Raw genomic sequence first — 26,660 nt, forward strand, 5'->3', positions numbered from 1 at the left:
CTGTCTCTCTCTCTCTCTCTCTCTCTCTCTCTCTCTCTCTCTCTCTCTCTCTCTCTCTCTCTCTCTCTCTCTCTCTCTCTCTCTCTCTCTCTCTCTCTCTCTCTCTCTCTCCCTCTCTCTGTCTCTCTCTCTCTCTCTCCTCTCTCTGTCTCTCTCTCTCTCTCTCTCTCTCTGTCTCTCTCTCTCTGTCTCTCCTCTCTCTTTCTCTCTCTCTCTCTCTCTCTCTCTCTCTCTCTCTCTCTCTCTCTCTCTCTCTCTCTCTCTCTCTGTCTCTGTCTCTCTCTCTCTCTCTCTCTCTCTCTCTCTCTCTCTCTCTCTCTCTCCTCTCTCTGTCTCTCTCTCTCTCTCTCTCTCTCTCTCTCTCTCTCTCTCTCTCTTTCTCTCCTCTCTCTCTCTCTCTCTCTCTCTCTCTCTCTCTGTCTCTCTCTCTCTCTCTCTCTCTCTCTCTCTCTCTCTCTCTCTCTCTCTCTCTCTCTCTCTCTCTCTCTCTCTCTCTCTCTCTCTCTCTTCTTTTGTCTCAACTGCCTCTATGATACGATGGATTTATGTCTACTCTCTGACTCTCTGTCTCTCTCTCTCGCTCTCTCGCTCTCTCTCTCTCTGTCTCCCCCTCTCTCTCTCTCTCTCTCTCTCTCTCTCTCTCTCTCTCTCTCTCTCTCTCTCTCTCTCTCTCTCTCTCTCTCTCTCTCTCTCTCTCTCTCTCTCTCTCTCTCTCTCTCTCTCTCTCTCTCTCTCTCTCTCTCTCTCTGTCTCTCTCTCTGCTCTCTCTCTCTCTCTCTCTCTCTCTCTCTCTCTCTCTCTCTCTCTCTCTCTCTCTCTCTCTCTCTCTCTCTCTCTCTCTCTCTCTCTCTCTCTCTCTCTCTCTCTTCTTTTGTCTCAACTGCCTCTATGATACGATGGATTTATGTCTACTCTCTGACTCTCTGTCTCTCTCTCTCGCTCTCTCGCTCTCTCTCTCTCTGTCTCCCCCTCTCTCTCTCTCTCTCTCTCTCTCTCTCTCTCTCTCTCTCTCTCTCTCTCTCTCTCTCTTCTCTCTCTCTCTCTCTCTCTCTCTCTCTCTCTCTCTCTCTCTCTCTCTCTCTCTCTCTCTCTCTCTCTCCTCTCTCTGTCTCTCTGTCTCTCTCTCTCTCTCTCTCTCTCTCTCTCTCTCTCTCTCTCTCTCTCTCTCTCTCTCTCTCTGTCTCTGTCTCTCTCTCTCTCTCTCTCTCTCTCTCTCTCTCTCTCTCTCTCTCTCCTCTCTCTGTCTCTCTCTCTCTCTCTCTCTCTCTCTCTCTCTCTCTCTCTCTTTCTCTCCTCTCTCTCTCTCTCTCTCTCTCTCTCTCTCTGTCTCTCTCTCTCTCTCTCTCTCTCTCTCTCTCTCTCTCTCTCTCTCTCTCTCTCTCTCTCTCTCTCTCTCTCTCTCTCTCTCTCTCTCTCTCTCTCTCTCTCTCTCTCTCTCTCTCTCTCTCTCTCTCTCTCTCTCTCTCTCTCTCTCTCTCTCTCTCTCTCTCTCTCTCTCTCTCTCTCTCTCCTCTCTCTGTCTCTCTCTCTCTCTCTCTCTCTCTCTCTCTCTCTCTCTCTCTCTCTCTCTCTCTCTCTCTCTCTCTCTCTCTCTCTTCTTTTGTCTCAACTGCCTCTATGATACGATGGATTTATGTCTACTCTCTGACTCTCTGACTCTCTCTCTCTCTCTCTCTCTCTCTCTCTCTCTCTCGTCTCTCTCTCTCTGTCTCTGTCTCTCTCTCTCTCTCTCTCTCTCTCTCTCTCTCTCTCTCTCTCTCTCTCTCTCTCTCTCTCTCTCTCTCTCTCTCTCTCTCTCTCTCTCTCTCTCTCTCTCTCTCTCTCTCTCTCTCTCTCTCTCTCTCTCTCTCTCTAGTTTGTAGCTCAGCCTAATTGCCAGCAGCTCCTAGCCACTCTGTGGTATGACGGGTTCCCAGGCTGGAGGAGAAGACATTGGGCTGTCAAACTAGTGACCTGCTTTATCATAGGACTGCTGTTTCCTGTCTTCTCAATGGTTTGTATACTCCTTTTCACACTGTGATGCTGACCCAAATGGTACTGTGATGACTGTGTACAGTGCATTCGGAAGGTATTCAGACCCTTTTTCCACATTTTGTTAAGTTACAGCCTCATTCTAAAATTGATTACATTATTTTTTTTCCCCTCATCAATCTACACACAAAACCCCATAATGACAAAGTGAAAACAGGTTTTTAGAAATGTTTGCAAATTCCTTATAAATAAAAAACAGAAATACCTTATTTACATAAGTATTCAGACCCTTTGCTATGAGATTCGAAATTGAGCTCAGCTGCATCCTGTTTCCATTGATCATCCTTGAGCTGTTTCTACAACTTGAGGAGTCCACCTGTGGAAAATTAAATATATTGGACATGATTTGGAAAGGCACACACCTGTCTATATAAGGTCCCACAGTTGACAGTGCATGTCAGAGCAAAAACCAAGCCATGAGTTCGAAGGAATTGTCCGTAGAGCGCCGAGACAGGATTGTGTCGAGGCACAGATCTGGGGAAGGGTACCAAAACATTTTCTGCAGCACTGAAGGTCCCCAAGAACACAGTGGCCTCCATCATTCTTAAGTGGAAGAAGTTTGGAACCACCAAGACTCTTCCTAGAGCTGGCTGCCCGGCCAAACTGAGCAATCGGGGGAGAAGGGCTTTGGTCAGAGAGGTGACCAAGAACCTGATGGTCACTCTGACAGAGCTCCAGAGTTCCTCTGTGGAGATGGGAGAATCTTCCAGAAGGACAACCATCTCTGCAGCACTCCACCAATCAGGCCTTTATGGTAGAGTGACCAGACCGAAGCCACTCCTCAATAAAAGGCACATGACAGCCCGCTTGGCGTTTGCCAAAAGGCACCTAAAGGACTCAGACCATGAGAAACAAGATTCTCTGGTCTGATGAAACCAAGATTGAGCTCTTTGGCCTGAATGCCAAGCGTCACGTCTGGAGGAAACCTGGCACCATCCCTACGGTGAAGCATGGTGGTGGCAGCATTATGTGTGGGGATGTTTTTCAGAGGCAGGGACTGGGAGACTAGTCAGGATCGAGAGAATGATGAACGGAGCAAAGTACAGAGAGATTATTGATGAAAACCTGCTCCAGAGCGCTCAGAACCTCAGACTGGGGTGAAAGTTCACCTTCCAACAGGACAACGACCCTAAGCAGAAAGCCAAGACAACGCAGGAGTGGCTTCGGGACAAGTCTCTGAATGTCCTTGAGTGGCCAAGCCAGAGCCCGGACTTGAACCCGATCTAACATCTCTGGAGAGACCTGAAAATAGCTGTACAGCGACGCTCCCCATCCACCCTGACAGAGCTTGAGTGGATCTGCAGAGAAGAATGGGAGAAACTCCCCAAATACAGATGTGCCAAGCTTGTAGCATCATACTCAAGAAGACTCGAGGCTGTAATCGCTGCCAAAGGTGCTTCAACAAAGTACTGAGTAAAGGGTCTGAATACTTATGTAAATGTGATATTTCAATTTTTTTATTTTTAATACATTTGCAATAATAAAAAATAAACAAATCTGTATTTCCTTTGTCATTATGAGGTATTGTGTGTAGATTGATGAGGAAAAAACTATTCAATCAATTTTTTTAAATATGAAAAAAAGTATGAAAAAGTCGAGGGGTCTGAACACTTTTCGAATGCACTGTATGTATCAAGCGTCCCAGAGCAGGAGTGCTGATCTAGGACCAGGTGTAATCTCAGTCATATAATCTTACTCATTATGATCTAAAAGGCCAAACTGATCCTAGATCAACACTCCTACTCTGAGAGTCTTTCTGAATCCATGTAATGTTATTTATTATTATCCAAAGACAGTACTTATCCTAAATCAGTACACCTACTCTAAGACGCTTGATACTTACGGTCCCTGGTATTTTCTATTCACATAGTCCTTTTCATAATGGTTCCAGAAACTAAACCAGCTCAGGACAGTTTGGCTTGACTCTGCTTTTATGGGGTTCAGTACTTTGATTTCGGAAAAACCTAGAAACTTAGGTTCCCTAAGTTCCCTTAGGTTCCCTACGTTTCTGTAACCCTAACTAACTTCTCCCTCTCTTTCTCTCCTCCCTCCCTCTCTCTCCACGTCTCTCCTCTCTCCCGCCCACTCTCTTTCTTTCTTGCTTTCTCCCCTTCCTCTCTCTCTCTCCTCCCTCTCTTTCTCTCCTCCTTCCCTCTCTCTCTTCCCTCTCCTCTCTCCATTCTCTCTCTCCTCCATCCTCCCTCCCTCTCCTCTCTCTCCTCCCTCTCTCTCCTCCACTTCTCTCTCTCCTCCCTCCCTCTCTCCATCCCTCTCTCTCTACCCTCCCTCTCCTCTCTCTCTTTCCCTCTCTCCTCTCCCTCCTCCTTCCCTCTCTCACTTCGCTTCCTTCCTTTCTCTCTCTCTCTCTCTCTCTCTCTCTCTCTCTCTCTCTCTCTCTCTCTCTCTCTCTCTCTCTCTCTCTCTCTCTCTCTCGCCTTCTCTCTCTCTCTTTCTCTCTCTCTCTCTCTCTCCTCTCTCTCTCTCTCTCTCTCTCTCTCTCTCTCTCTCTCTCTCCTCCCTCTCTCTCTCTCTCTCTCCTCCTCTCTCTCTCTCTCTCTCTCTCTCTCTCCAGATCTACCTCCTAGCCCCTAAGTCTTCCCTGGGTGTGTTTGTGAAGAAACCCTTCATCAAGTTTATCTGTCACACAGCCTCCTATCTGAACTTCCTCTTCCTCCTCCTCCTCGCCTCCCAACACATCGCCAGGACCAACCTACACATGCAGGTAACCCAAGACAAAACAAACAACATACATTTATTTAAATGAAATGAAATTTATTTGAATCTACACTACCGTTCAATAGTTTGGGGTCACTTAGAAATGTCCTTGTTTCCGAAAGAAAAGCAATATATTTGTCCATTAAAATAACATCAAATTGATCAGAAATACAGTGTAGACATTGTTAATATTGTAAATGGCTATTGTAGCTGGAAACTGCTGATTTTTTATAGAATATCTACATAGGCGTACAGAGGCCCATTATCAGCAACCATCAGTCCTGTGTTCCAATGGCATGTTGTGTTTGCTAATTTAAAAGGCTAATTGATCATTAGAAAACCCTTTTGCAATTATGTTAGCACAGCTGAAAACTGTTGTGCTGATTAAAGAAGCAATAAAACTGGCCTTCTTGAGACTAGTTGAGGATCTGGAGCATCAACAATTGTGGGTTTGATTACAGGCTCAAAATGGCCAGAAACAAATAACTTTCTTCTATTCTTGTTCTGAGAAATGAAGGCTATTCCATACGAGAAATTGCCAAGAAACTGAAGATCTCGTACAACACTGTGTACTACTCCCTTCACAGAACAGCACAAACTGGCTCTAACCAGAATATAAAGAGGAGTGGGAGGCCCCGGTGCACAACTGAGCAAGAGGACAAATACATTAGAGTGTCTAGTTTGAGAAACAGACACCTCACAGGTCCTCAACTGGCAGCTTCATTCAATAGTACCCGCTGTCACGCCCTGACTCTGGGGACTCTTATTTGTTGAGTCAGGGTGTGATTTTCTATGTTGTGTAGTTCTATGTTTTCTATCTAGTATGTCTAGATCTATGTTTGGCCGGGTGTGTTTCCCAATCAGAGGCAGCTGTCACTCGTTGTCTCTGATTGGGGATTATACTTAGGCAGCCTATTGGCACTAGTGGGTTGTGGGATCTTGTTCCGTGTGAGGTTTGTTGTGTGTACCGTAGGACGTCACGTATCGTTGGTTTATTGTTTTGTCGTTGTGTTTATTCGTTAAATAAACATGTATGCTTATCACGCTGCGCCTTGGTCTGACCCGTCTATGAATGAACGTGACAACCCGCAAAACACCAGTCTCAATGTCAACAGTGAAGAGGCGACTCCGGGATGCTGACCTTCTAGGCAGAGTTGCAAAGAAAAAGCCATATCTCAGACTGCCCATCTTAATCTTTTATTTTTATTGTCCAGTCTGAGATATGGCTTTTTCTTTGCAACTCTGCCTAGAAGGTCAGCATCCCGGAGTCGGCAAGTTTTATTGCTTCTTTAATCATCACAACATCAACAGTTTTCAGCTGTGCTAACATAATTGCAAAAGGGTTTTCTAATGATCAATTAGCCTTTTAAAATGATAAACTTGGATTAGCAAACACAACGTGCCATTGGAACACAGGACTGATGGTTGCTGATAATGGGCCTCTGTACGCCTATGTAGATATTCCATTTTTTAAAATCAGCCGTTTCCAGCTACAATAGCCATTTACAACATTAACAATGTCTACACTGTATTTCTGATCAATTTGATGTTATTTTAATGGACCAAAAAATTGCTTTTCTTTCGAAAACAAGGACATTTCTAAGTGACCCCAGACTTTTGAATGGTAGTGTATTTTAAATCTATGTAAGAGATTGATGGATTTCATCTGTAACCTAAGGACCAGTGTTTCCGTGATACTTTGTATGGTTGTTGCTGTCCAGGAAGATGATTTTCATGTTTTTAACCATTCATGACTAGCTAATACATTGATCCAATTTGATGTAATTTTATGCAGGGTCCTCCGCCTACTGTTGTTGAATGGATGATACTACCATGGGTACTGGGTGAGTAGAGAAATAGTGTGTCTGTGGGGGGGGGGGGGGATATTACCATGGGTGAGTATGAGTGTGAGAGGGGAAGGGGGAGTGTGGGTATCTAATTCTGCGGTGAGATTGTGACGTGCGTGTGTGTTTATTAATCTGTAAACATTTTGAAAAACATAATCCTGCTTTGACATTATGGGGTACTGTGTGTAGGCAAAAAAAATTGTGCATTAACACAAAATATTCCAAAACATGCATCCTGTTTGCAACAAGGCACTAAAGTAATACTGGAAGAAAAAAATGTGGCAAAGCAATTCACTTTTTGTCCTGAATACAAAGCGTTATGTTTGGGGCAAATCCAATACAACACATCACGGAGAACCGCTCTCCATTATTTTCAAGCATAGTGGTGGCTGCATCATGTTATGGGAATGCTTGTAATCATTAAGGACTGGGTCGTTTTTCAGGATAAAAAATAAATGGAATGGAGCTAATCACAGGCAAAATCCTAGTGCTAAACCTGGTTCAGTCTGCTTTCTACCAGACACTGGGAGATAAATTCACCTTTCAGCAGGACAAGGCTAAATCTACACTGGAGTTGCTTACCAAGAAGACTTTGAATGTTCCTGAGTGGCAGAGTTACAATTTTGACTTAAATTTACTTGAAAATCTATAGCAACACCTGAAAAGGGGTGTCCAGCAATTATCAATAACCAATTTGACAGAGCTTGGAGAATTTAGAAAGAGTAATGGGCGTGGTAAGCTCTTAGAGACTTACCCAGAAAGACTCACAGCTGTAATCACTGCCGAAGGTTGTTCTACAAAGTTTTGACTCAGGGGTGTAAATACGTATGTAAATTAGATATTTATGTATTTCCTTTTTCAATAAATTCGCTAAATGTTCAAAAAAATACATGTTTTCCCCCTGTCTCTCTCTCTCTCCCCTCTCTGTCTCTGACGCTCTCTCTCTCCCCCTCTCTGTCTCTCTCTCTCTCTCTCTCTCTCTCTCTCTCTCTCTCTGTCTCTCCCCCTCTCCCTCTCCCTCTCCTCTCTCTCTCTCTCTCTCTCTGTCTCTCTCTCTGACCTCTCTCTCTCTCTCTCTGTCTCTCTCTCTCTCTCTCTCTCTCTCTCCCTCTCCCTCTCTCTCTCTCTCTCTCTCTCTGTCTCTCTCTGACCTCTCTCTCTCTCTCTCTGTCTCTCTCTCTCTCTCTCTCTCTCTCTCCCCTCTCCCTCTCCCTCTCCCTCTCTCTCTCTCTCTCTCTCTCTCTCTCTCTCTCTCTCTCTCTCTCTCTCTCTCCCCCTCTCCCTCTCTCTCCCTCTCTCTCTCTCTCTCTCTCTCTGTCTCTCTCTCTGACTCTCTCTCTCTCTCTCTCTGTCTCTCTCTCTGACTCTCTCTCTCTCTCTCTCTCTCTCTCTCTCTCTCTCTCTCTCTCTCTCTGTCACTCTCTCTCCCTCTCTCTCTCTCTCTCTCTGTCTCTCTCCCCCCTCTCTGTCTGTCTCTCTCTCTCTCTCCCCCTCTCCGTCTCTCTCTCTCTCTCTCTGTCTCTCTCTCTGTCTCTCTCTCTGTCTCTCTCTCCCCCCTCTCTCTATCCCTCTATCTCTCTCTCCCCCTCTCTCCCCCTCTCTCTCTCTCCCTCTCTCCCCCTCTCCCCCTTTCTCTCTCTTTTCCTACTCTCTCACTCTCTCTCCCCCTCTCTCGCTCTCTCTCCCCCTGTCTCCTCCCCTCTCTCTCTCTCTCTCTCTCTTTCTTTCCCCCTCTCTCTCTCTCTACTCTCTCTCTCCTCCCTCTACCTCCCCCCTCTCTCTCTCTCTAGGTTTCATCTGGGCTGAGATTAAGGAGATGTGGGATGGAGGGTTTACTGAATATATTCATGACTGGTGGAACCTGATGGATTTTGCTATGAACTCCCTCTACCTGGCTACTATATCACTGAAGATAGTAGCTTACGTTAAGGTAAGATACACACACACACACACGCACACACCCTCACACACACATACACACACACACACACACAGGTAGAAACACACATACACTGTACGCACCAGTGGAGGCTGCAGAGGGGAGGACGGCTCATAATAATGTCTGGAATGGAGTCTAATGGCTGGAATGGAGTGAATTGAATGGTATCAAACATATGAAAACCACATGTCTGATACCATTCCATTCACTCCATTCCAGGCATTGTTATGAGCCATCCTCCCCTTTTTGGTGTGGAGGGAAACCTTTGGAGAGTCGCCCAGAAGTTGATGTTCAGTTCCGGAACATTCGTTGTGAAATATTCATTAGACTTGGGCGGTATACCGTATATACCGTATACCGGGGTATTTGGAAAATATCCACAGAATGGTTTTTCAATACCGTCTCCACACCGCCCTTTCCCACTTGGACAAGAGGAACACCTACGTGAGAATGCTATTCATTGACTACAGCTCAGCATTCAACACCATAGTGCCCTCAAAGCTCATCACTAAGCTAAGGATCCTGGGACTAAACACCTCCCTCTGCAACTGGATCCTGGACTTCCTGGTGGTAAGGGTAGGTAACAACACATCTGCCACACTGATCCTCAACACGGGGTCCCCTCAGGGGTGCGTGCTCAGTCCCCTCCTGTACTCCCTGTTCACCCATGACTGCATGGCCAGGCACGACTCAACACCATCATTAAGTTTGCTGACGACACAACAATGGTAGGCCTGATCACCGACAACGATGAGACAGCCTATAGGGAGGAGGTCAGAGACCTGGCCGTGTGGGGCCAGGATAACAACCTCTCCCTCAACATGACCAAGACAAAGGAGATGATTGTGGACTACAGGAAAAAAAAAAGAGGACTGAGCACGCCCCCATTCTCATCGATGGGGCTGTAGTGGAACAGGTTGAGAGCTTCAAGTTCCTTGGTGTCCACATCACCAACGAACTATCATGGTCCAAACACACCAAGACAGTCGTGAAGAGGGCACGACAAAGCCTATTCCCCCTCAGGAGACTGAAAAGATTTGGCATGGGTCCTCAGATCCTCAAAAAATTATACAGCTGCACCATCGAGAGCATCTTGACTGGTTGCATCACCGCCTGGTATGGCAACTGCTCGGCCTCCGACCGCAAGGCACTACAGAGGGTAGTGCGTACGGCCCAGTACATCACTGGGGCCAAGCTTCCTGCCATCCAGGATCTCTATACCAGGCGGTGTCAGAGGAAGGCCCTCAAAATTGTCAAAGACTCCAGCCACCCTAGTCATAGACTGTTCTCTCTGCTACCGCACGGTAAGTGGTACCGGAGTGCCAAGTCTAGGTCCAAAAGACTTCTCAACAGCTTCTACCCCCAGGCCATAAGACTCCTGAACAGCTAATCATGGCTACCCGGACTATTTGCACTGCCCCCCCACCCCCACCCCCCACCACAGCTTTTTACGCTGCTGCTACTCTGTAAATTATTTATGCATATTCACTTTAACTCTACCCACATGTACATATTACTTCAACTACCTCAACTAGCCGGTGCCCCCGCACATTGACTCTGCACCGGTACCCCCCTGTATATGTGGCCAATAAAATGTGATTTGATTTAATTTGATTCTCCCTCGGCCTGGCGCTCCATGCAAGATCTCACCTTGTGGAGTTGCAATGATAATGAGAACGGTGAGGAATCAGCCCAGAACTACACGGGAGGATCTTGTCAATGATCTTAAGGCAGCTGGGACCATAGTCACCAAGAAAACAATTGGTAACACACTATGCCGTGAAGGACAGTATAAAAAATGTATGCACTCACTAACTGTAAGTCGCTCTGGATAAGAGCATCTGCTAAATGACTAAAAATGTAAAAAATGTAAGGACTGAAATCCTGCAGTGCCCGCAAGGTCCCCCTGCTCAAGAAACCACATATACATGCCCGTCTGAAGTTTGCCAATGAACAGCTGAATGATTCAGAGGAGAACTGGGTGAAAGTGTTGTGGTCAGATGAGACCAAAATGGAGCTCTTTGGCATCAACTCAACTCAACGTGTTTGGAGGAGGAGGAAGGCTGCCTGTGAGGGGGACAGGACAACTTCACCGCATCAAAGGGACGATGGACGGGGCCATGTACCATCAAATCTTGGGTGAGAACCTCCTTCCCTCAGCCAGGGCATTGAAAATGGGTCGTGGATGGGTATTCCAGCATGACAATGACCCAAAACACACAGCCAAGGCAACAAAGCAGTGGCTCAAGAAGAAGCACATTAAGGTCCTGGAGTGGCCTAGCCAGTCTCCAGACCGTAATCCCATAGAAAATCTGTGGAGGGAGCTGAAGGTTCGAGTTGCCAAACGTCAGGCTCGAAACCTTAATGACTTGGAGAAGATCCCACAGGGGGCCAGTATGAAAAATAAAATAATGTATGCACTCACTAACTGTAAGTCGCTCTGGATAAGAGCATCTGCTAAATGACTTAAATGTAAATGTAAAAAGATCTGCAAAGAGGAGTGGGACAAAATCCCTCCTGAGATGTGTGCAAACCTGGTGGCCAACAACAAGAAACGTCTGACCTCTGTGATTGCCAACAAGGGTTTTGCCACCAAGTACTAAGTCATGTTTTGCAGAGGGGTCAAATACTTATTTCCCTCATTAAAATGCAAATCAATTTCTAAAATTTTTGACATGCGTTTTTCTGTTTTTTGTTGTTGTTATTCTGTCTCTCACTGTTCAAATAAACCTACCATTAAAATTATAGACTGATAATTTCTTTGTCAGTGGGCAAACGTACAAAATCAGCAGGGGATCAAATACTTTTTTCCCTCACTGTATATATATATATATATATATATATATATATATATATATATATATATATATATATATATAGAGAGAGAGAGAGAGAGAGAGAAGCAGATGGATTCCTGTGATTCTGGCCAAGAAGCAGAAATGTAGAATCGGGGGAGCTCAACACTGACAGGTTTGAATTTTGACATGGTGTAAATCCATCCACATATTTCTCTCCATTTCAACCTTCCCTTCGCTCGCTATCTCTCTATTTCTCTCTCTATTTCTCTCCATAGTACAACTCATCCCGTCCTAGAGAAGAGTGGGAGATGTGGCACCCTACCCTGATAGCAGAAGCATTGTTTGCTATAGCTAATATCTTCAGTTCTCTACGACTCATCTCCCTGTTCACGGCCAATTCCCACCTGGGACCTCTACAGATCTCACTGGGAAGGATGCTGCTGGATATACTCAAGTTCCTCTTCATCTACTGTCTGGTGAGACACACACACACACCTCAGACTGTCAACTGGTTTGGCATGAGGGCCAATAGACATGAAATCACACCTGTAGCTGACAAGTAGATTGTATTGTCATGGTTGAATAAAGCCATTCGGTTGTTGTCTAGAAGGACCATAGGGCCATAGGTACACCATACACCACAGGGTGTAGGGTGTACCATTTGGAAGAGGGTGTAGGGTGTAGCATTTGGAACAGGGTGTAGGGTGTAGCATTTGGAACAGGGTGTAGGGTGTACCATTTGGAACAGGGTGTACCATTTGGAACAGGGTGGAGGGTGTAGCATTTGGAACAGGGTGTAGGGTGTACCATTTGGAACAGGGTGTACCATTTGGAACAGGGTGGAGGGTGTAGCATTTGGAACAGGGTGGAGGGGTGTAGCATTTGGAACAGGGTGTACCATTTGGAACAGGGTGGAGGGTGTAGCATTTGGAACAGGGTGTAGGGTGTAGCATTTGGAACAGGGTGTACCATTTGGAACAGGGTGGAGGGTGTAGCATTTGGAACAGGGTGTAGGGTGTACCATTTGGAACAGGGTGTAGGGTGTACCATTTGGAACAGGGTGTAGGGTGTACCATTTGGAACAGGGTGTACCATTTGGAACAGGGTGGAGGGTGTAGCATTTGGAACAGGGTGTAGGGTGTACCATTTGGAACAGGGTGTACCATTTGGAACAGGGTGGAGGGTGTAGCATTTGGAACAGGGTGGAGGGTGTAGCATTTGGAACAGGGTGTACCATTTGGAACAGGGTGGAGGGTGTAGCATTTGGAACAGGGTGTAGGGTGTAGCATTTGGAACAGGGTGTACCATTTGGAACAGGGTGGAGGGTGTAGCATTTGGAACAGGGTGTAGGGTGTACCATTTGGAACAGGGTGTAGGGTGTACCATTTGGAACAGGGTGTAGGGTGTACCATTTGGAACAGGGTGTACCATTTGGAACAGGGTGTACCATTTGGAACAGGGTGGAGGGTGTACCATTTGGAACAGGGTGGAGGGTGTAGCATTTGGAACAGGGTGGAGGGTGTAGCATTTGGAACAGGGTGTACCATTTGGAACAGGGTGGAGGGTGTAGCATTTGGAACAGGGTGTACCATTTGGAACAGGGTGTACCATTTGGAACAGGGTGGAGGGTGTACCATTTGGAACAGGGTGTAGGGTGTACCATTTGGAACAGGGTGTACCATTTGGAACAGGGTGTACCATTTGGAAGAGGGTGTAGGGTGTAGCATTTGGAACAGGGTGTAGGGTGTAGCATTTGGAACAGGGTGTAGGGTGTACCATTTGGAACAGGGTGTACCATTTGGAACAGGGTGGAGGGTGTAGCATTTGGAACAGGGTGTAGGGTGTACCATTTGGAACAGGGTGTACCATTTGGAACAGGGTGGAGGGTGTAGCATTTGGAACAGGGTGGAGGGTGTAGCATTTGGAACAGGGTGTACCATTTGGAACAGGGTGGAGGGTGTAGCATTTGGAACAGGGTGTAGGGTGTAGCATTTGGAACAGGGTGTACCATTTGGAACAGGGTGGAGGGTGTAGCATTTGGAACAGGGTGTAGGGTGTACCATTTGGAACAGGGTGTAGGGTGTACCATTTGGAACAGGGTGTAGGGTGTACCATTTGGAACAGGGTGTACCATTTGGAACAGGGTGGAGGGTGTAGCATTTGGAAGAGGGTGTAGGGTGTACCATTTGGAACAGGGTGTACCATTTGGAACAGGGTGGAGGGTGTAGCATTTGGAACAGGGTGGAGGGTGTAGCATTTGGAACAGGGTGTACCATTTGGAACAGGGTGGAGGGTGTAGCATTTGGAACAGGGTGTAGGGTGTAGCATTTGGAACAGGGTGTACCATTTGGAACAGGGTGGAGGGTGTAGCATTTGGAACAGGGTGTAGGGTGTACCATTTGGAACAGGGTGTAGGGTGTACCATTTGGAACAGGGTGTAGGGTGTACCATTTGGAACAGGGTGTACCATTTGGAACAGGGGTGTACCATTTGGAACAGGGTGGAGGGTGTACCATTTGGAACAGGGTGGAGGGTGTAGCATTTGGAACAGGGTGGAGGGTGTAGCATTTGGAACAGGGTGTACCATTTGGAACAGGGTGGAGGGTGTAGCATTTGGAACAGGGTGTACCATTTGGAACAGGGTGTAACATTTGGAACAGGGTGGAGGGTGTACCATTTGGAACAGGGTGTAGGGTGTACCATTTGGAACAGGGTGTACCATTTGGAACAGGGTGTACCATTTGGAACAGGGTGGAGGGTGTACCATTTGGAACAGGGTGGAGGGTGTAGCATTTGGAACAGGGTGGAGGGTGTAGCATTTGGAACAGGGTGTACCATTTGGAACAGGGTGGAGGGTGTAGCATTTGGAACAGGGTGGATGGTGTAGCATTTGGAACAGGGTGGAGGGTGTAGCATTTGGAACAGGGTGGAGGGTGTAGCATTTGGAACAGGGTGGAGGGTGTAGCATTTGGAAAAGGGTGGAGGGTGTAGCATTTGGAACAGGGTGGAGGGTGTAGCATTTGGAACAGGGTGGAGGGTGTAGCATTTGGAACATAATAATAATAATAATAATAATATGCCATTTAGCAGACGCTTTTATCCAAAGCGACTTACAGTCATGTGTGCATAAAATGTTTTAACGTATGGGTGGTCCCGGGGATCGAACCCACTACCCTGGTGTTACAAGCGCCATGCTCTACCAATTGGTGTAGGGTGTAGCATTTGGAACAGGGTGTAGCATTTGGAACAGGGTAATGGGTGTAGCATTAGGAAGAGGGTATTGGGTGTAGCATTTTGAATAGGGTGTAGTATTTGCAGCATAAGAAAGTACTCAACTAACGTCTAATCCTTGTATCTGTTAGGTCCTGCTAGCTAATGTCTAATCCTTGTATCTGTTCCTAGGTCCTGCTAGCTAGCGTCGAATCCTTGTCTCTGTTAGGTCCTGCTAGCTAGCGTCGAATCCTTGTCTCTGTTAGGTCCTGCTAGCTAGCGTCGAATCCTTGTCTCTGTTAGGTCCTGCTAGCTAGCGTCGAATCCTTGTATCTGTTAGGTCCTGCTAGCTAACGTCTAACGTTGAATCTGTTAGGTCCTGCTAGCTAACGTCTAACGTTGAATCTGTTAGGTCCTGCTAGCTAACGTCTAACGTTGAATCTGTTAGGTCCTGCTAGGTAACGTCTAACGTTGAATCTGTTAGGTCCTGCTAGGTAACGTCTAACGTTGAATCTGTTAGGTCCTGCTAGGTAACGTCTAACGTTGAATCTGTTTGGTCCTGCTAGGTAACGTCTAATCGTTGTATTTAAAAAAAAAATTTGTCATTTTAGCAGACGCTCTTATCCAGAGCAACTTACAGTTAGTGAGTGCATACATTTTTTTTTTTTTTTTCATACTTGTATCTGCTAGGTCCTGCTAGCGTTTGCCAACGGTCTGAATCAGCTGTACTTCTACTACGAGACCAACGCCTCAGATGAACCCAACAACTGCAAGGGCATCCGCTGTGAGAAACAGAATAACGCTTTCTCAACGTAAGACACACACACACGCACATACACACACACGCACATACACACTCACACACACACACATATACACACACACACATTTTATCTTTGTGTGGAGTAGTGAACGGGTGCACACTTCAGGAGGAAGGAGAGATTATTGGGATGCAACAACGGGTTGTGCTCCACTGGTCTTGCTGAGGGGGCACTGTCCCAGCCAAGTCATCGACGTTGGTGTTTGTTCTAGGTGATGATGATGTTATTGACTGTAATCTATCAGTACGATTAGAGACACACTCGATGGCACACATAATGCAAATTAACACTTCTCAGACATGCCTGTTATGAATATTTATGAGTAAGGACACACACACACACACACACACACACACACACACACACACGCTCTCTCTTTCTCCCTCTCTCTCTTTTTCCCTCTCTCTCCATCTCTATCTCTCTCTCTCTCACCCCCCTCTCTCTCTCTCCCTCTCTCTCTCTCTCTCTCTCACCCTCTCTCTCACCCCCTCTCTATCTCTCCCTCTCTCTCTCTCTCTCTCTCTCACCCCTCCCTCTCTCTCTCTCTCTCTCGCTCTCTCTCTCTTTTTCCCTCTCTCTCCATCTCTCCCTCTCTCTCTCTCTCTCTCTCTCTCACCCTCTCTCTCACCCCCCCCTCTCTCTCTCTCTCTCTCTCTCTTTCTCCCTCTTGCTCTCTCAATTTCAATTTAAGGGCTTTATTGACATTGCCAAAGCAAGTGAAATAGATAATAAACAAAAGTGAAATAAACAATAAAAAATGTACAGTAAACATTACACTCACAAAAGTTCCAAAATAATAGAAGGGGGGGTAGATCAGAAATAAACAATAAAAAATTTACAGTAAACAGCTTAATATTGCAGATAGATTGTAACTTCCATCAATGTAATTGTCTGCATCACTTCCAATCCCCCATGTTTATCTATATATAAATATATATATTGTGATGTCACGAGAGGCTACACAGCTTTCAGCGGGATTGCTCAAGTAGTGCAAGGAGACCAGGTTCAACCAAAACAAGGATTTTATTAAAGGTCTTGGGAAACTAACGAAAGTATAACACAATTCTGTACTCTGGTGGCTCTTTCAGGGTTAACAGTTCAGGGATGTCTCTTCCACATCCAAAATCATAACTCTCCCTCGCTCAAATAACTTTTCCCCAGTCTTACTGTATTCCCCGTTGCAGCTAGTGGCCAACCCAGCAAAACGTCCTTCCAAATGTCCCACACGTATTTCCACAGGTGCATATATCCAAAGGTGAGTATTTCCCAAAGGTAAGTATCTCCAAATCCTTATATTCCTCATGGAAGTGGACGTGCAGCACTCTTGTCCTCCTGAGAGCCCAGCTTGGAGACTGTCTCTCTTCCCTTCCCAAACCTTCAGCTCATCAGCTCCTCATTTGTTTCAGCTGCGTGGGAAGATTGGCCATAGAGGGGTGGAGTTCCCGACCATACCAGCAGATGGAGCCATAGCTGTCTGGGTTTGCAGCCACCTCAGGGGGATGTAACGTCCCTCCAGGACACAGCCTCTCGTGACATCACAATATACAGTGGGGAGAACAAGTATTTGATACACTGCCGATTTTGCAGGTTTTCCTGCTTACACAGCATGTAGGGGTCTGTAATTGTTATCATTGGTACACTTCAACTGTGAGAGACGGAATCTAAAACAAAAATCCAGAAAATCACATTGTATGATTTTTAAGTAATTAATTTGCATTTTATTGCATGACATAAGTATTTGACACATCAGAAAAGCAGAACTTAATATTTGGTACAGAAACTTTTGTTTGCAATTACAGAGATCATACGTTTCCTGTAGGTCTTGACTAGGTTTGCACACACTGCAGCAGGGATTTTGGCCCACTCCTCCATACAGACCTTCTCCAGATCCTTCAGGTTTCGGGGCTGTCGCTGGGCAATACGGACTTTCAGCTCCCTCCAAAGATTTTCTATTGGGTTCAGGTCTGGAGACTGGCTAGGCCACTCCAGGACCTTGAGATGCTTCTTACGGAGCCACTCCTTAGTTGCCCTGGCTGTGTGTTTGGGTCGTTGTCATGCTGGAAGACCCAGCCACGACCCATCTTCAATGCTCTTACTGAGGGAAGGAGGTTGTTGGCCAAGATCCCGCGATACATGGCCCCATCCATCCTCCCCTCAATACGGTGCAGTCGTCCTGTCCCCTTTGCAGAAAAGCATCCCCAAAGAATGATGTTTCCACCTCCATGCTTCACGGTTGGGATGGTGTTCTTGGGGTTGTACTCATCCTTCTTCTTCCTCCAAACATGGCGAGTGGAGTTTAGACCAAAAAGCTCAATTTTTGTCTCATCAGACCACATGACCTTCTCCCATTCCTCCTCTGGATCATCCAGATGGTCATTGGCAAACTTCAGACGGGCCTTGACATGTGCTGGCTTGAGCAGGGGGACCTTGCGTGCGCTGCAGGATTTTAATCCATGACGGCGTAGTGTGTTACTAATGGTTTTCTTTGAGACTGTGGTCCCAGCTCTCTTCAGGTCATTGACCAGGTCCTGCTGGGCTGATCCCTCACCTTCCTCATGATCATTGATGCCCCACGAGGTGAGATCTTGCATGGAGCCCCAGACCGAGGGTGATTGACCGTCATCTTGAACTTCTTCCATTTTCTAATAATTGCGCCAACAGTTGTTGCCTTCTCACCAAGCTGCTTGCCTATTGTCCTGTAGCCCATCCCAGCCTTGTGCAGGTCAACAAATTTATCCCTGATGTCCTTACACAGCTCTCTGGTCTTGGCCATTGTGGAGAGGTTGGAGTCTGTTTGATTGAGTGTGTAGACAGGTGTCTTTTATACAGGTAACGAGTTCAAACAGGTGCAGTTAATACAGGTAATGAGTGGAGAACAGGAGGGCTTCTTAAAGAAAAACGAACAGATCTGTGAGAGCCGGAATTCTTACTGGTTGGTAGGTGATCAAATACTTATGTCATGCAATAAAAAGAAAATTAATTACTTAAAAATCATACAATGTGATTTTTTGGATTTTTGTTTTAGATTCCATCTCTCACAGTGTACCTATAATAAAAATTACAGACCTCTACATGCTTTGTAAGTAGGAAAACCTGCAAAATCGGCAGTGTATCAAATACTTGTTCTCCCCACTGTACATACATACATACAGTGAGGGAAAAAAGTATTTGATCCCCTGCTGATTTTGTACGTTTGCCCACTGACAAAGACATGATCAGTCTATGATTTTAATGGTAGGTTTATTTGAACAGTGAGAGACAGAATAATAACCAAAAAATCCAGAAAAACGTATGTAAAAAATGTTAGAAATTGATTTGCATTTTAATGAGGGAAATAAGTATTTGACCCCCTCTCAATCAAAAAGATTTCTGGCTCCCAGGTGTCTTTTATACAGGTAACGAGCTGAGATTAGGAGCACCTAATCTCAGTTTGTTACCTGTATAAAAGACACCTGTCCACAGAAACAATAAATCAATGAGATTCCAAACTCTCCACCATGGCCAAGACCAAATAGCTCTCCAAGGATGTCGGGGACAAGATTGTAGACCTACACAAGGCTGGAATTGGCTACAAGACCATCGCCAAGCAGCTTGTTCGCAAATGGAAGAAACACAAAAGAACTGTCAATCTCCCTCGGCCTGGGGCTCCATGCAAGATCTCACCTCGTGAAGTTGCAATGATCATGAGAACGGTGAGGAATCAGCCCAGAACTATACGGGAGGATCTTGTCAATGATCTCAAGGCAGCTGGGACCATAGTCACCAAGAAAACAATTGGTAACACACTACACCGTCAAGGACTGAAATCCTGCAGCGCCCGCAAGGTCCCCCTGCTCAAGAAAGCACATATACATGCCCGTCTGAAGTTTGCCAATGAACATCTGAATGATTCAGAGGAGAACTGAGTGAAAGTGTTGTGGTCAGATGAGACCAAAATCGAGCTCTTTGGTATCAACTCAACTCGCCGTGTTTGGAGGAGGAGGAATGCTGCCTATGACCCCAAGAACACCATCCCCACCATCAAACATGGAGGTGGAAACATTATGCTTTGGGGGTGTTTTTCTGCAAAGGGGACAAGACAACTTCACCGCATCAAAGGGACGATGGACGGGGCCATGTACTGTCAAATCTTGGGTGAGAACCTCCTTCCCTCAGCCAGGGCATTGAAAATGGGTCGTGGATGGGTATTCCAGCATGACAATGACCCAAAACACACGGCCAAGGCAACAAAGGAGTGGCTCAAGAAGAAGCACATTACGGTCCTGGAGTGGCCTAGCCAGTCTCCAGACCTTAATCCCATAGAAAATCTGTGGAGGGAGCTGAAGGTTTTAGTTGCCAACCGTCAGCCTCGAAACCTTAATGACTTGGAGAAGATCTGCAAAGAGGAGTGGGACAAAATCCCTCCTGAGATGTGTGCAAACCTGGTTGCCAACTACAAGAAACATCTGACCTCTGTGATTGCCAACAAGGGTTTTGCCACCAAGTACTAAGTCATGTTTTGCAGAGGGGTCAAATACTTATTTCCCTCAATAAATGCAAATCAATTTATAACATTTTTGAAATGCATTTTTCTGGACTTTTTTGTTGTTATTCTGTCTCTCACTGTTCAAATAAACCATTACAATTATAGACTGATCATTTCTTTGTCAGTGGGCAAACGTACAAAATCAGCAGGGGATCCAATACTTTTTTCCTTCACTGTATATACATACATACACCTTTAAAAAATATATATATATTCCCCTTTATTACTTTCCAACCCCGCCACCCTTTCCCCACTTGGAGTAAACTAGTGAACAACAATGCCTAGGCCTCTACTTCCAGCCCATACCCACTATCTACATTTTATGGACATTTTATGGTCAATTTTACAATAATTACATTTTGTTTGTTCTTTCTCCTGAACTTCTTCTACTCTCAACCTCTCCGATCATTTTCATGATGTCCATCCGGTTTGCTTCTATATGGCATATCTTTCTAACTGTGCTCCTTCACAAAAGCTCCCAACCTACAACCCATACACTTATTATGGACACAGTGTGCCTACATTATTAGTTATCTTGTTATTGTTTGTTGTTAGTTGTTATTAATCCCATCCTTGAATTCCATTCAACACCTCCCATCTATCTTTGAACACCATCCATATAGGATTTCTATTTGCCATATATATTTCAACTGTACTGTGATGTCTTACAAAAGTTCTGAACCTTTCTATTCTCATTGTTTCTACAGATTGTGAATTGAAAATAATATTTTTTGCTAATAGTATTATTATGTTATTGATCGATTGACTATGACTTTTCAGATAACCCAGTAGTGCTATCTGCAGGGTTAGCTCCAGGTAAATATTGCAATCCTTTAGCCATTCCTGGACCTGTGTCCAAAAACAAGCTACAAATGGACAGTACCAAAAAAAATGATCTAATGATTCTGTCTCTTCACAGCTAAATCTGCAGAGCTGGGAAGATTGTATCCCCCATATAAATAACATTCTATTGGTAGCAAGAATTTTATATAATAATTTAAATTGAAAGATTCTAAGTTTTGAATCTGGTGTTGTTTTGCGTATCAGTTCATAAACACTGTGCCATGGGATCGGTACATCAAAAATCTCTTCCCAACTATTTTGCAATCTATATGGGACGGCTGTCAATCCTTTGGTCCTTAAATGAAACTGATATACTTTTTAATTTATCACAGTTTTCCTTAACCAATTATGTTCTTTAATGTAAGGCCGACAGACAAGTTCCTTACTTTCTCCTCCTTCCACTTTCCTCTTCCATTTTTGCGGTAAGGCTGCAATTATTTGGTTGTAATTTTGGGTAGAGCAGACATTTCCATATGTTTTTGTTAGCTGCATGTGCGACATAACTCCACCAGTCCTACCGATGATATCATTTACAAAGATTATACCTTTTTTATTTTTTTTTTGGTCCAAAAAAAAAGTTTTTTTGTCAATTATTATATTTGAGTTTAACCACAATATTTGTTGCTGTCACGTACGTTAAGGAACGGGACGGACCAAGGTGCAGCGTGAACGGCGAACATGATTATTAACTAATAAACACACGAAACAGTAACCAAAACAACAAACTTAACCGTGACGGCCCAAAGGCTAACACACAAGCCTAAACATGAACATAACAAGATCCCACAACACAGGCAGGAAAACTGGCTGCCTAAGTATGATCCCCAATCAGAGACAACGAGCGACCGCTGCCTCTGATTGGGAATCATACCCGGCCAAACATAGAAATACAAAACATAGAATATATTCACACCCTGACCAAACTAGCTAGAGTTCTATAGGCCAGGGCGTGACAGTTGCATTATTTTGTAATGAATACTCGGACAGAGTGTTAAGATCCAATCGCAGAATTGCGATGCTTTATTAGAGTACAGACAAGGGAATAGCTGAATCATGGTCGGGCGAGCTGTGGTCAAAACCGGGCCAGGCAGAGACAGGCAGAGGTACCAAGGGAGCGGGCGTAGTCGTAGTCGAGGGTACAGGCACAGGGTCAGAGTACGGTAATCACTGGGATAGACAAGCAGAGGATTAAGCAATTCGGGGAGTCAAACAACAAGGCACAGGTCGGATACACGGGTAATCAAAAACAACAAACTCTCTCTCTCTCTCGGAACACAACGCTTAGCAAGTCACAATGGAACAATACCTCGCACCGACTGAACTTCTGAGCACACCTTATATTCTACCCTAATTACTGACAGGTGTGCTCAGAACTCAGGTGAACCAGATCGAGTCTGATGACTCCCCCTCTCTGTAGATCGGGGAAGTGTCAGACTCTGTCTAGACCCAGCCAACCCCCGATCCCTTACAGTATCCCCCTCCCCAGGGCCGGCTCCTGACGGCCTTCTACCTCTACCGGGTGGTCTTCCTCTGGGTCGGGGTCCTGGATGATCTGGGTGTTCAGCGTGGAAAGTGGCCTTGAGAGCGGGATCCAGTATGTCCTTAGCAGGGACCCAGGACCGTTCCTCAGGTCCATATCCCTCCCAGTCCACGAGATATTCGATGCCCCCTCGTCTCCGTCTTGACTCCAGTATCTCGTGGACTGTATAGGTGGTGTCCTGTTCCTCCTCCAAAGGTGGTGTAGTAGGTTGTTGAGCGATGGGGGGGTACATCGGGCTATAGTGGACAGGTTTCAACAGGGAGACGTGGAATGTAGGGTTTATCCTGTAGTGTCGAGGGAGTAACAGACGGTAGGTGACAGGGTTAATACGTCTCTGTACCTTGAAAGGACCGATGTACCTAGGTTGGAGCTTCTTGCAGCTCCATCGGAACCGCAGGTCTCGGGTAGACAGCCACACTCGTTGCCCGGGTTGATAAGTGGGAGTAGGTCTCCGGCGTCGGTCGGCGTAGGTCTTTTGCTGTTGTGAGGCTTGACTGAGATGTTGATGGGCCGTCTCCCAGACCTGCGCACTCCGACGGAACCACTCGTCCACAGCCGGTACCATCCCTGGTGCGGTATCCCACGGGAACAGGGGTGGTTGATACCCTAGAACACACTGGAAGGGCGTTAGACGTAGGGAGGTGTGAATGAGTGAGTTCTGAGCATACTCTACCCAAGGAAGGAATCGGCTCCACTCTTGCGGCTGCCGTGAACATTGTTGCCGTAGATATTTCCCAATTTCCTGGTTGAGCCGTTCGGTCTGTCCATTGGCCTGGGGATGATATCCGGAGGTGAGGCTCACCGAGATGCCCAAGCGTTCGCAGAAAGCCTTCCATACCCGGGATACAAACTGGGGTCCCCGGTCGGAAACAATATCCTCCGGAACACCAAACTGCCGGAACACCTGGTTAAACATCGTCTCAGCCATCTGAGTTGCGTTAGGTAGACGGGTCATGGGTACTAACCGGCACATCTTGGAGAATCGATCGATGACCACGAGAATTACAGTATGGCCCTCTGATTCTGGTAGATCGGTAACAAAGTCCATAGCAATGTGCGACCAGGGTCGTTGAGGAGTAGGCAATGGCATCAACTTACCCTCCGGTAGTGCACGAGGCGCCTTGGACTGAGCACATACGGGGCAGGATAATACATAGTCTCTGACGTCATCTGTGAGGGAATCCCACCAGTATTTTCGGCTGATGAGTCGTGTAGTTAGAGTGATTCCGGGATGACCAGATCCCAGCGACGTGTGGCACCATTCCATCAGTTGAGGTCGAAGCGGAGCTGGTACAAACACCTTAGACACCGGGGTTTCTGGAGGGGCTGGTTCCGCTTGTAGGCTCTCCTGAATAGTGTCATCGATAGCCCACCTCACAGGACCAGCACGGCAACTCATGGGGAGAATAGGTTCTGGCTCCACTGGTCTTTCCGCACGCTCGAACCGTCGGGAAAGCGCGTCCGCCTTACCATTCTTGGACCCGGGAATATAAGAGACAGTGAATCGGAAACGGTTGAAGAATAAAGACCACCTTGCCTGTCGGGAGTTCAGTCGTTTGGCACTGTGAAGATACTCCAGGTTGCGGTGGTCCGTGAGCACTTGGAACGGATGCTCTGCTCCCTCCAACCAATGTCTCCACTCCTCCAGTGCTAACTTCACCGCCAGTAATTCCCGATTACCCACGTCATAGTTCTGCTCGGCCGAATTCAGTTTCCTTGAAAAGAAAGCACAGGGTCGTGATTTGGGCGGCTCACCTTGGCGTTGGGATAACACGGCTCCCACTCCAACCTCCGAGGCGTCCACTTCCACGATAAACGGCAAGGTAGGGTCCGGCTGACACAAAATGGGAGCGGTGGTAAAGCGTTGTTTCAATGTCTCAAACGCACGCACTGCCCCCTCCGTCCAGTTCAGGCCCCGACCCTTGTAGCTGGTCATCGCCGACAGGGGAGCTGCGGTGGTGCTGAAATTACGCACGAACCGTCTATAGTAATTGGCAAACCCTAAGAATCTCTGGAGCTCTTTCACCGTCTGGGGTTGAGGCCAGTCTTGTACCGCTTGTACCTTGGATTCATCCAGTTTAACCCCGTCGGGAGTGAGTATGGCCCCAAGGAAGGAAATCGTAGTGACATGGAATTCACTCTTTTCTGCCTTCACGAACAGAGAATGGTGTAGGAGCCGATCCAGAACCTGTCGTACATGGGACACATGTTCACTCAGAGAGTTAGAATAGATTAGGATGTCATCAATGTAAACTATAACAAAGCGATCAATCATGTCCCTGAAAATGTCATTCATGAACGCCTGGAAGACTGAGGGCGCGTTGGTAAGTCCATAGGGCATGACACAATATTCATAGTGTCCTCGATGTGTGATGAAGGCGGTCTTCCATTCATCCCCTTCTCTAATGCGCACCAGATTGTACGCACTCCTGAGGTCCAGTTTACTGTAGATAGAGGCCTGCCCCACCTGCTCGAGGGCTGCTGGGATCAAAGGAAGAGGGTAACGATTTTTTATGGTAATATCGTTCAATCCTCGATAGTCTATACAAGGACGCAGTCCGCCATCCTTTTTCTTCACGAAGAAAAAACTGGATGCGGCGGGAGACGTAGATGGGCGAATGGCCCCTTGCTGTAGCGCCTCATCAATATACTTGCTCATCGATTCTCGTTCCGGCTGTGACAACGGGTAGATTCTTCCACGAGGAGGTGTAGCCCCGGATAGCAGATCAATCGCGCAGTCCCAGGCCCGATGAGGTGGTAACACGGTGGCCCTCTCCTTGGAGAACACCTGCGCGTAATCCTGGTATTCTGGTGGAACAACAGTAGACACCGCACCCTGCGCATCCTCCACAGTAGACGTTTTGCAAGGTAACTTGAGACACTCTGCCCTACATACCTCACTCCAAGCAGTGTTATCGCCAGATTTCCAGGAGATGACCGGATCATGGGTGACGAGCCAGGGGTGACCGAGAACTAGCAGCTCCCGTGGAGCGGAGATGACAAAAAAAATGATGTTCTCATGGTATATGGAGCCCACTTGTAACTTGATTACCTCTGTACGGTGCGTAATGAACCCAGTACCCATGGGCTCACCGTCTAGCGCGTTGACTCGCAGGGGAGGTTGAATTGGGATAAGTTGAACTCCCAACTCCTCAGCGAGACCCCTATCCAGAAAACTGGCAGCCGCTCCGGAATCAATAAGCCCTTCCAACCTGCGCACTTTCTCTCCGACAGATAAGGTAACTGGCACATACATTTGTTTAGATGTAATGTTCAAAACTTGAGTCTCACTCACCGGTTTGGCAGTTCCGAGGCGATATCCTGGGGTACGGTTCGGTCGTACCGGACATTGACGAACGAAATGACCCGACTGACCACAATACAGGCATAGTCCGTCTTGCTGACGTTGTTGTCTCACCGAACCTTGTAGAGGTGACCGTCCCAGTTGCATAGGTTCCTCCTCAGATTCTCTCCTCCGCTCTGTCGATTGCTTAGGACCAGTGATCGAGGGCTCCCGGACTGTGGATACCTTGTGTTGCACTATCAGATTGTCAATAGAGATGGCTATGTTGATAAACTCATGTAGCGCAGTGATATCTCCTCGACAAGCCAACTCAGTCTGTACTTCTTTGCGCAGCCCTCTTCGGAAAATGGTGAGTAACGCAGTCTCGCTCCATCCGCTCCCGCTGCTATAGTACGGAACTCTAAAGCGTAGTCGGCTACTGTGCGACGGCCCTGTTGAAGTTCGCATAGTTGGTCTCCCACACTACGCCCAGATACTGGGTGGTCGAACACCTCTTGGAACAGTCTTTTGAACTGAACTTCCGCATTCAACTCGGGGACCTCAGCTGCCCAAAGCGCAGTAGCCCAATCCAGTGCTCTTCCCGTTAGTAGAGATATCATGAAATCCACCCTGCTACGGTCATCGGAAAACATAGTACGATTATACGACATATACAGGGACGTCTGGAGTAGAAACCCCTGACATTTGCCAGGTTCCCCGTCGTACCTTGTCGGTAGAGAAATCGGAGGTGCATGACGAGGACTGACCGTGCTCGGGGTGGTGCCTTCAGCCGCACCAGCGTTGAGTAGTTGCAGGAGTTCATCCATCCGTTTCTCCTGTATCTCCCATCGCCTCTGTAATTCCGCTGGATCCATGGTTAAGGCGAGATATTCTGTAATGAATACTCGGACAGAGTGGTAAGATCCAATCGCAGAATTGCGATGCTTTATTAGAGTACAGACAAGGGAATAGCTGAATCGTGGTCGGGCGAGCTGTGGTCAAAACCGGGCCAGGCAGAGACAGGCAGAGGTACCAAGGGAGCGGGCGTAGTCGTAGTCGAGGGTACAGGCACAGGGTCAGAGTACGGTAATCACTGGGATAGACAAGC

The 26,660-nt window shown here is 46.7% G+C and overlaps 1 protein-coding gene across 1 annotated transcript in view; it reads left to right on the plus strand.

Annotated features, from left to right (window-relative positions):
• Positions 1–26,660, plus strand: part of LOC121558819 (short transient receptor potential channel 5-like) — a 92,143-nt gene that overhangs the window by 44,886 nt on the left and 20,597 nt on the right. The window contains exons 6-11 of the mRNA XM_045211794.1: positions 1,856–1,993; positions 4,604–4,753; positions 6,542–6,590; positions 8,384–8,523; positions 11,606–11,806; positions 15,231–15,352. Of these exons, the coding sequence (XP_045067729.1) occupies positions 1,856–1,993; positions 4,604–4,753; positions 6,542–6,590; positions 8,384–8,523; positions 11,606–11,806; positions 15,231–15,352 (800 nt within the window). The remainder of the gene's footprint in view (positions 1–1,855; positions 1,994–4,603; positions 4,754–6,541; positions 6,591–8,383; positions 8,524–11,605; positions 11,807–15,230; positions 15,353–26,660) is intronic.

The sequence above is a fragment of the Coregonus clupeaformis genome, chromosome 39 (assembly GCF_020615455.1).
Source record: "Coregonus clupeaformis isolate EN_2021a chromosome 39, ASM2061545v1, whole genome shotgun sequence".
Taxonomy (NCBI): Eukaryota; Metazoa; Chordata; class Actinopteri; order Salmoniformes; family Salmonidae; genus Coregonus; species Coregonus clupeaformis.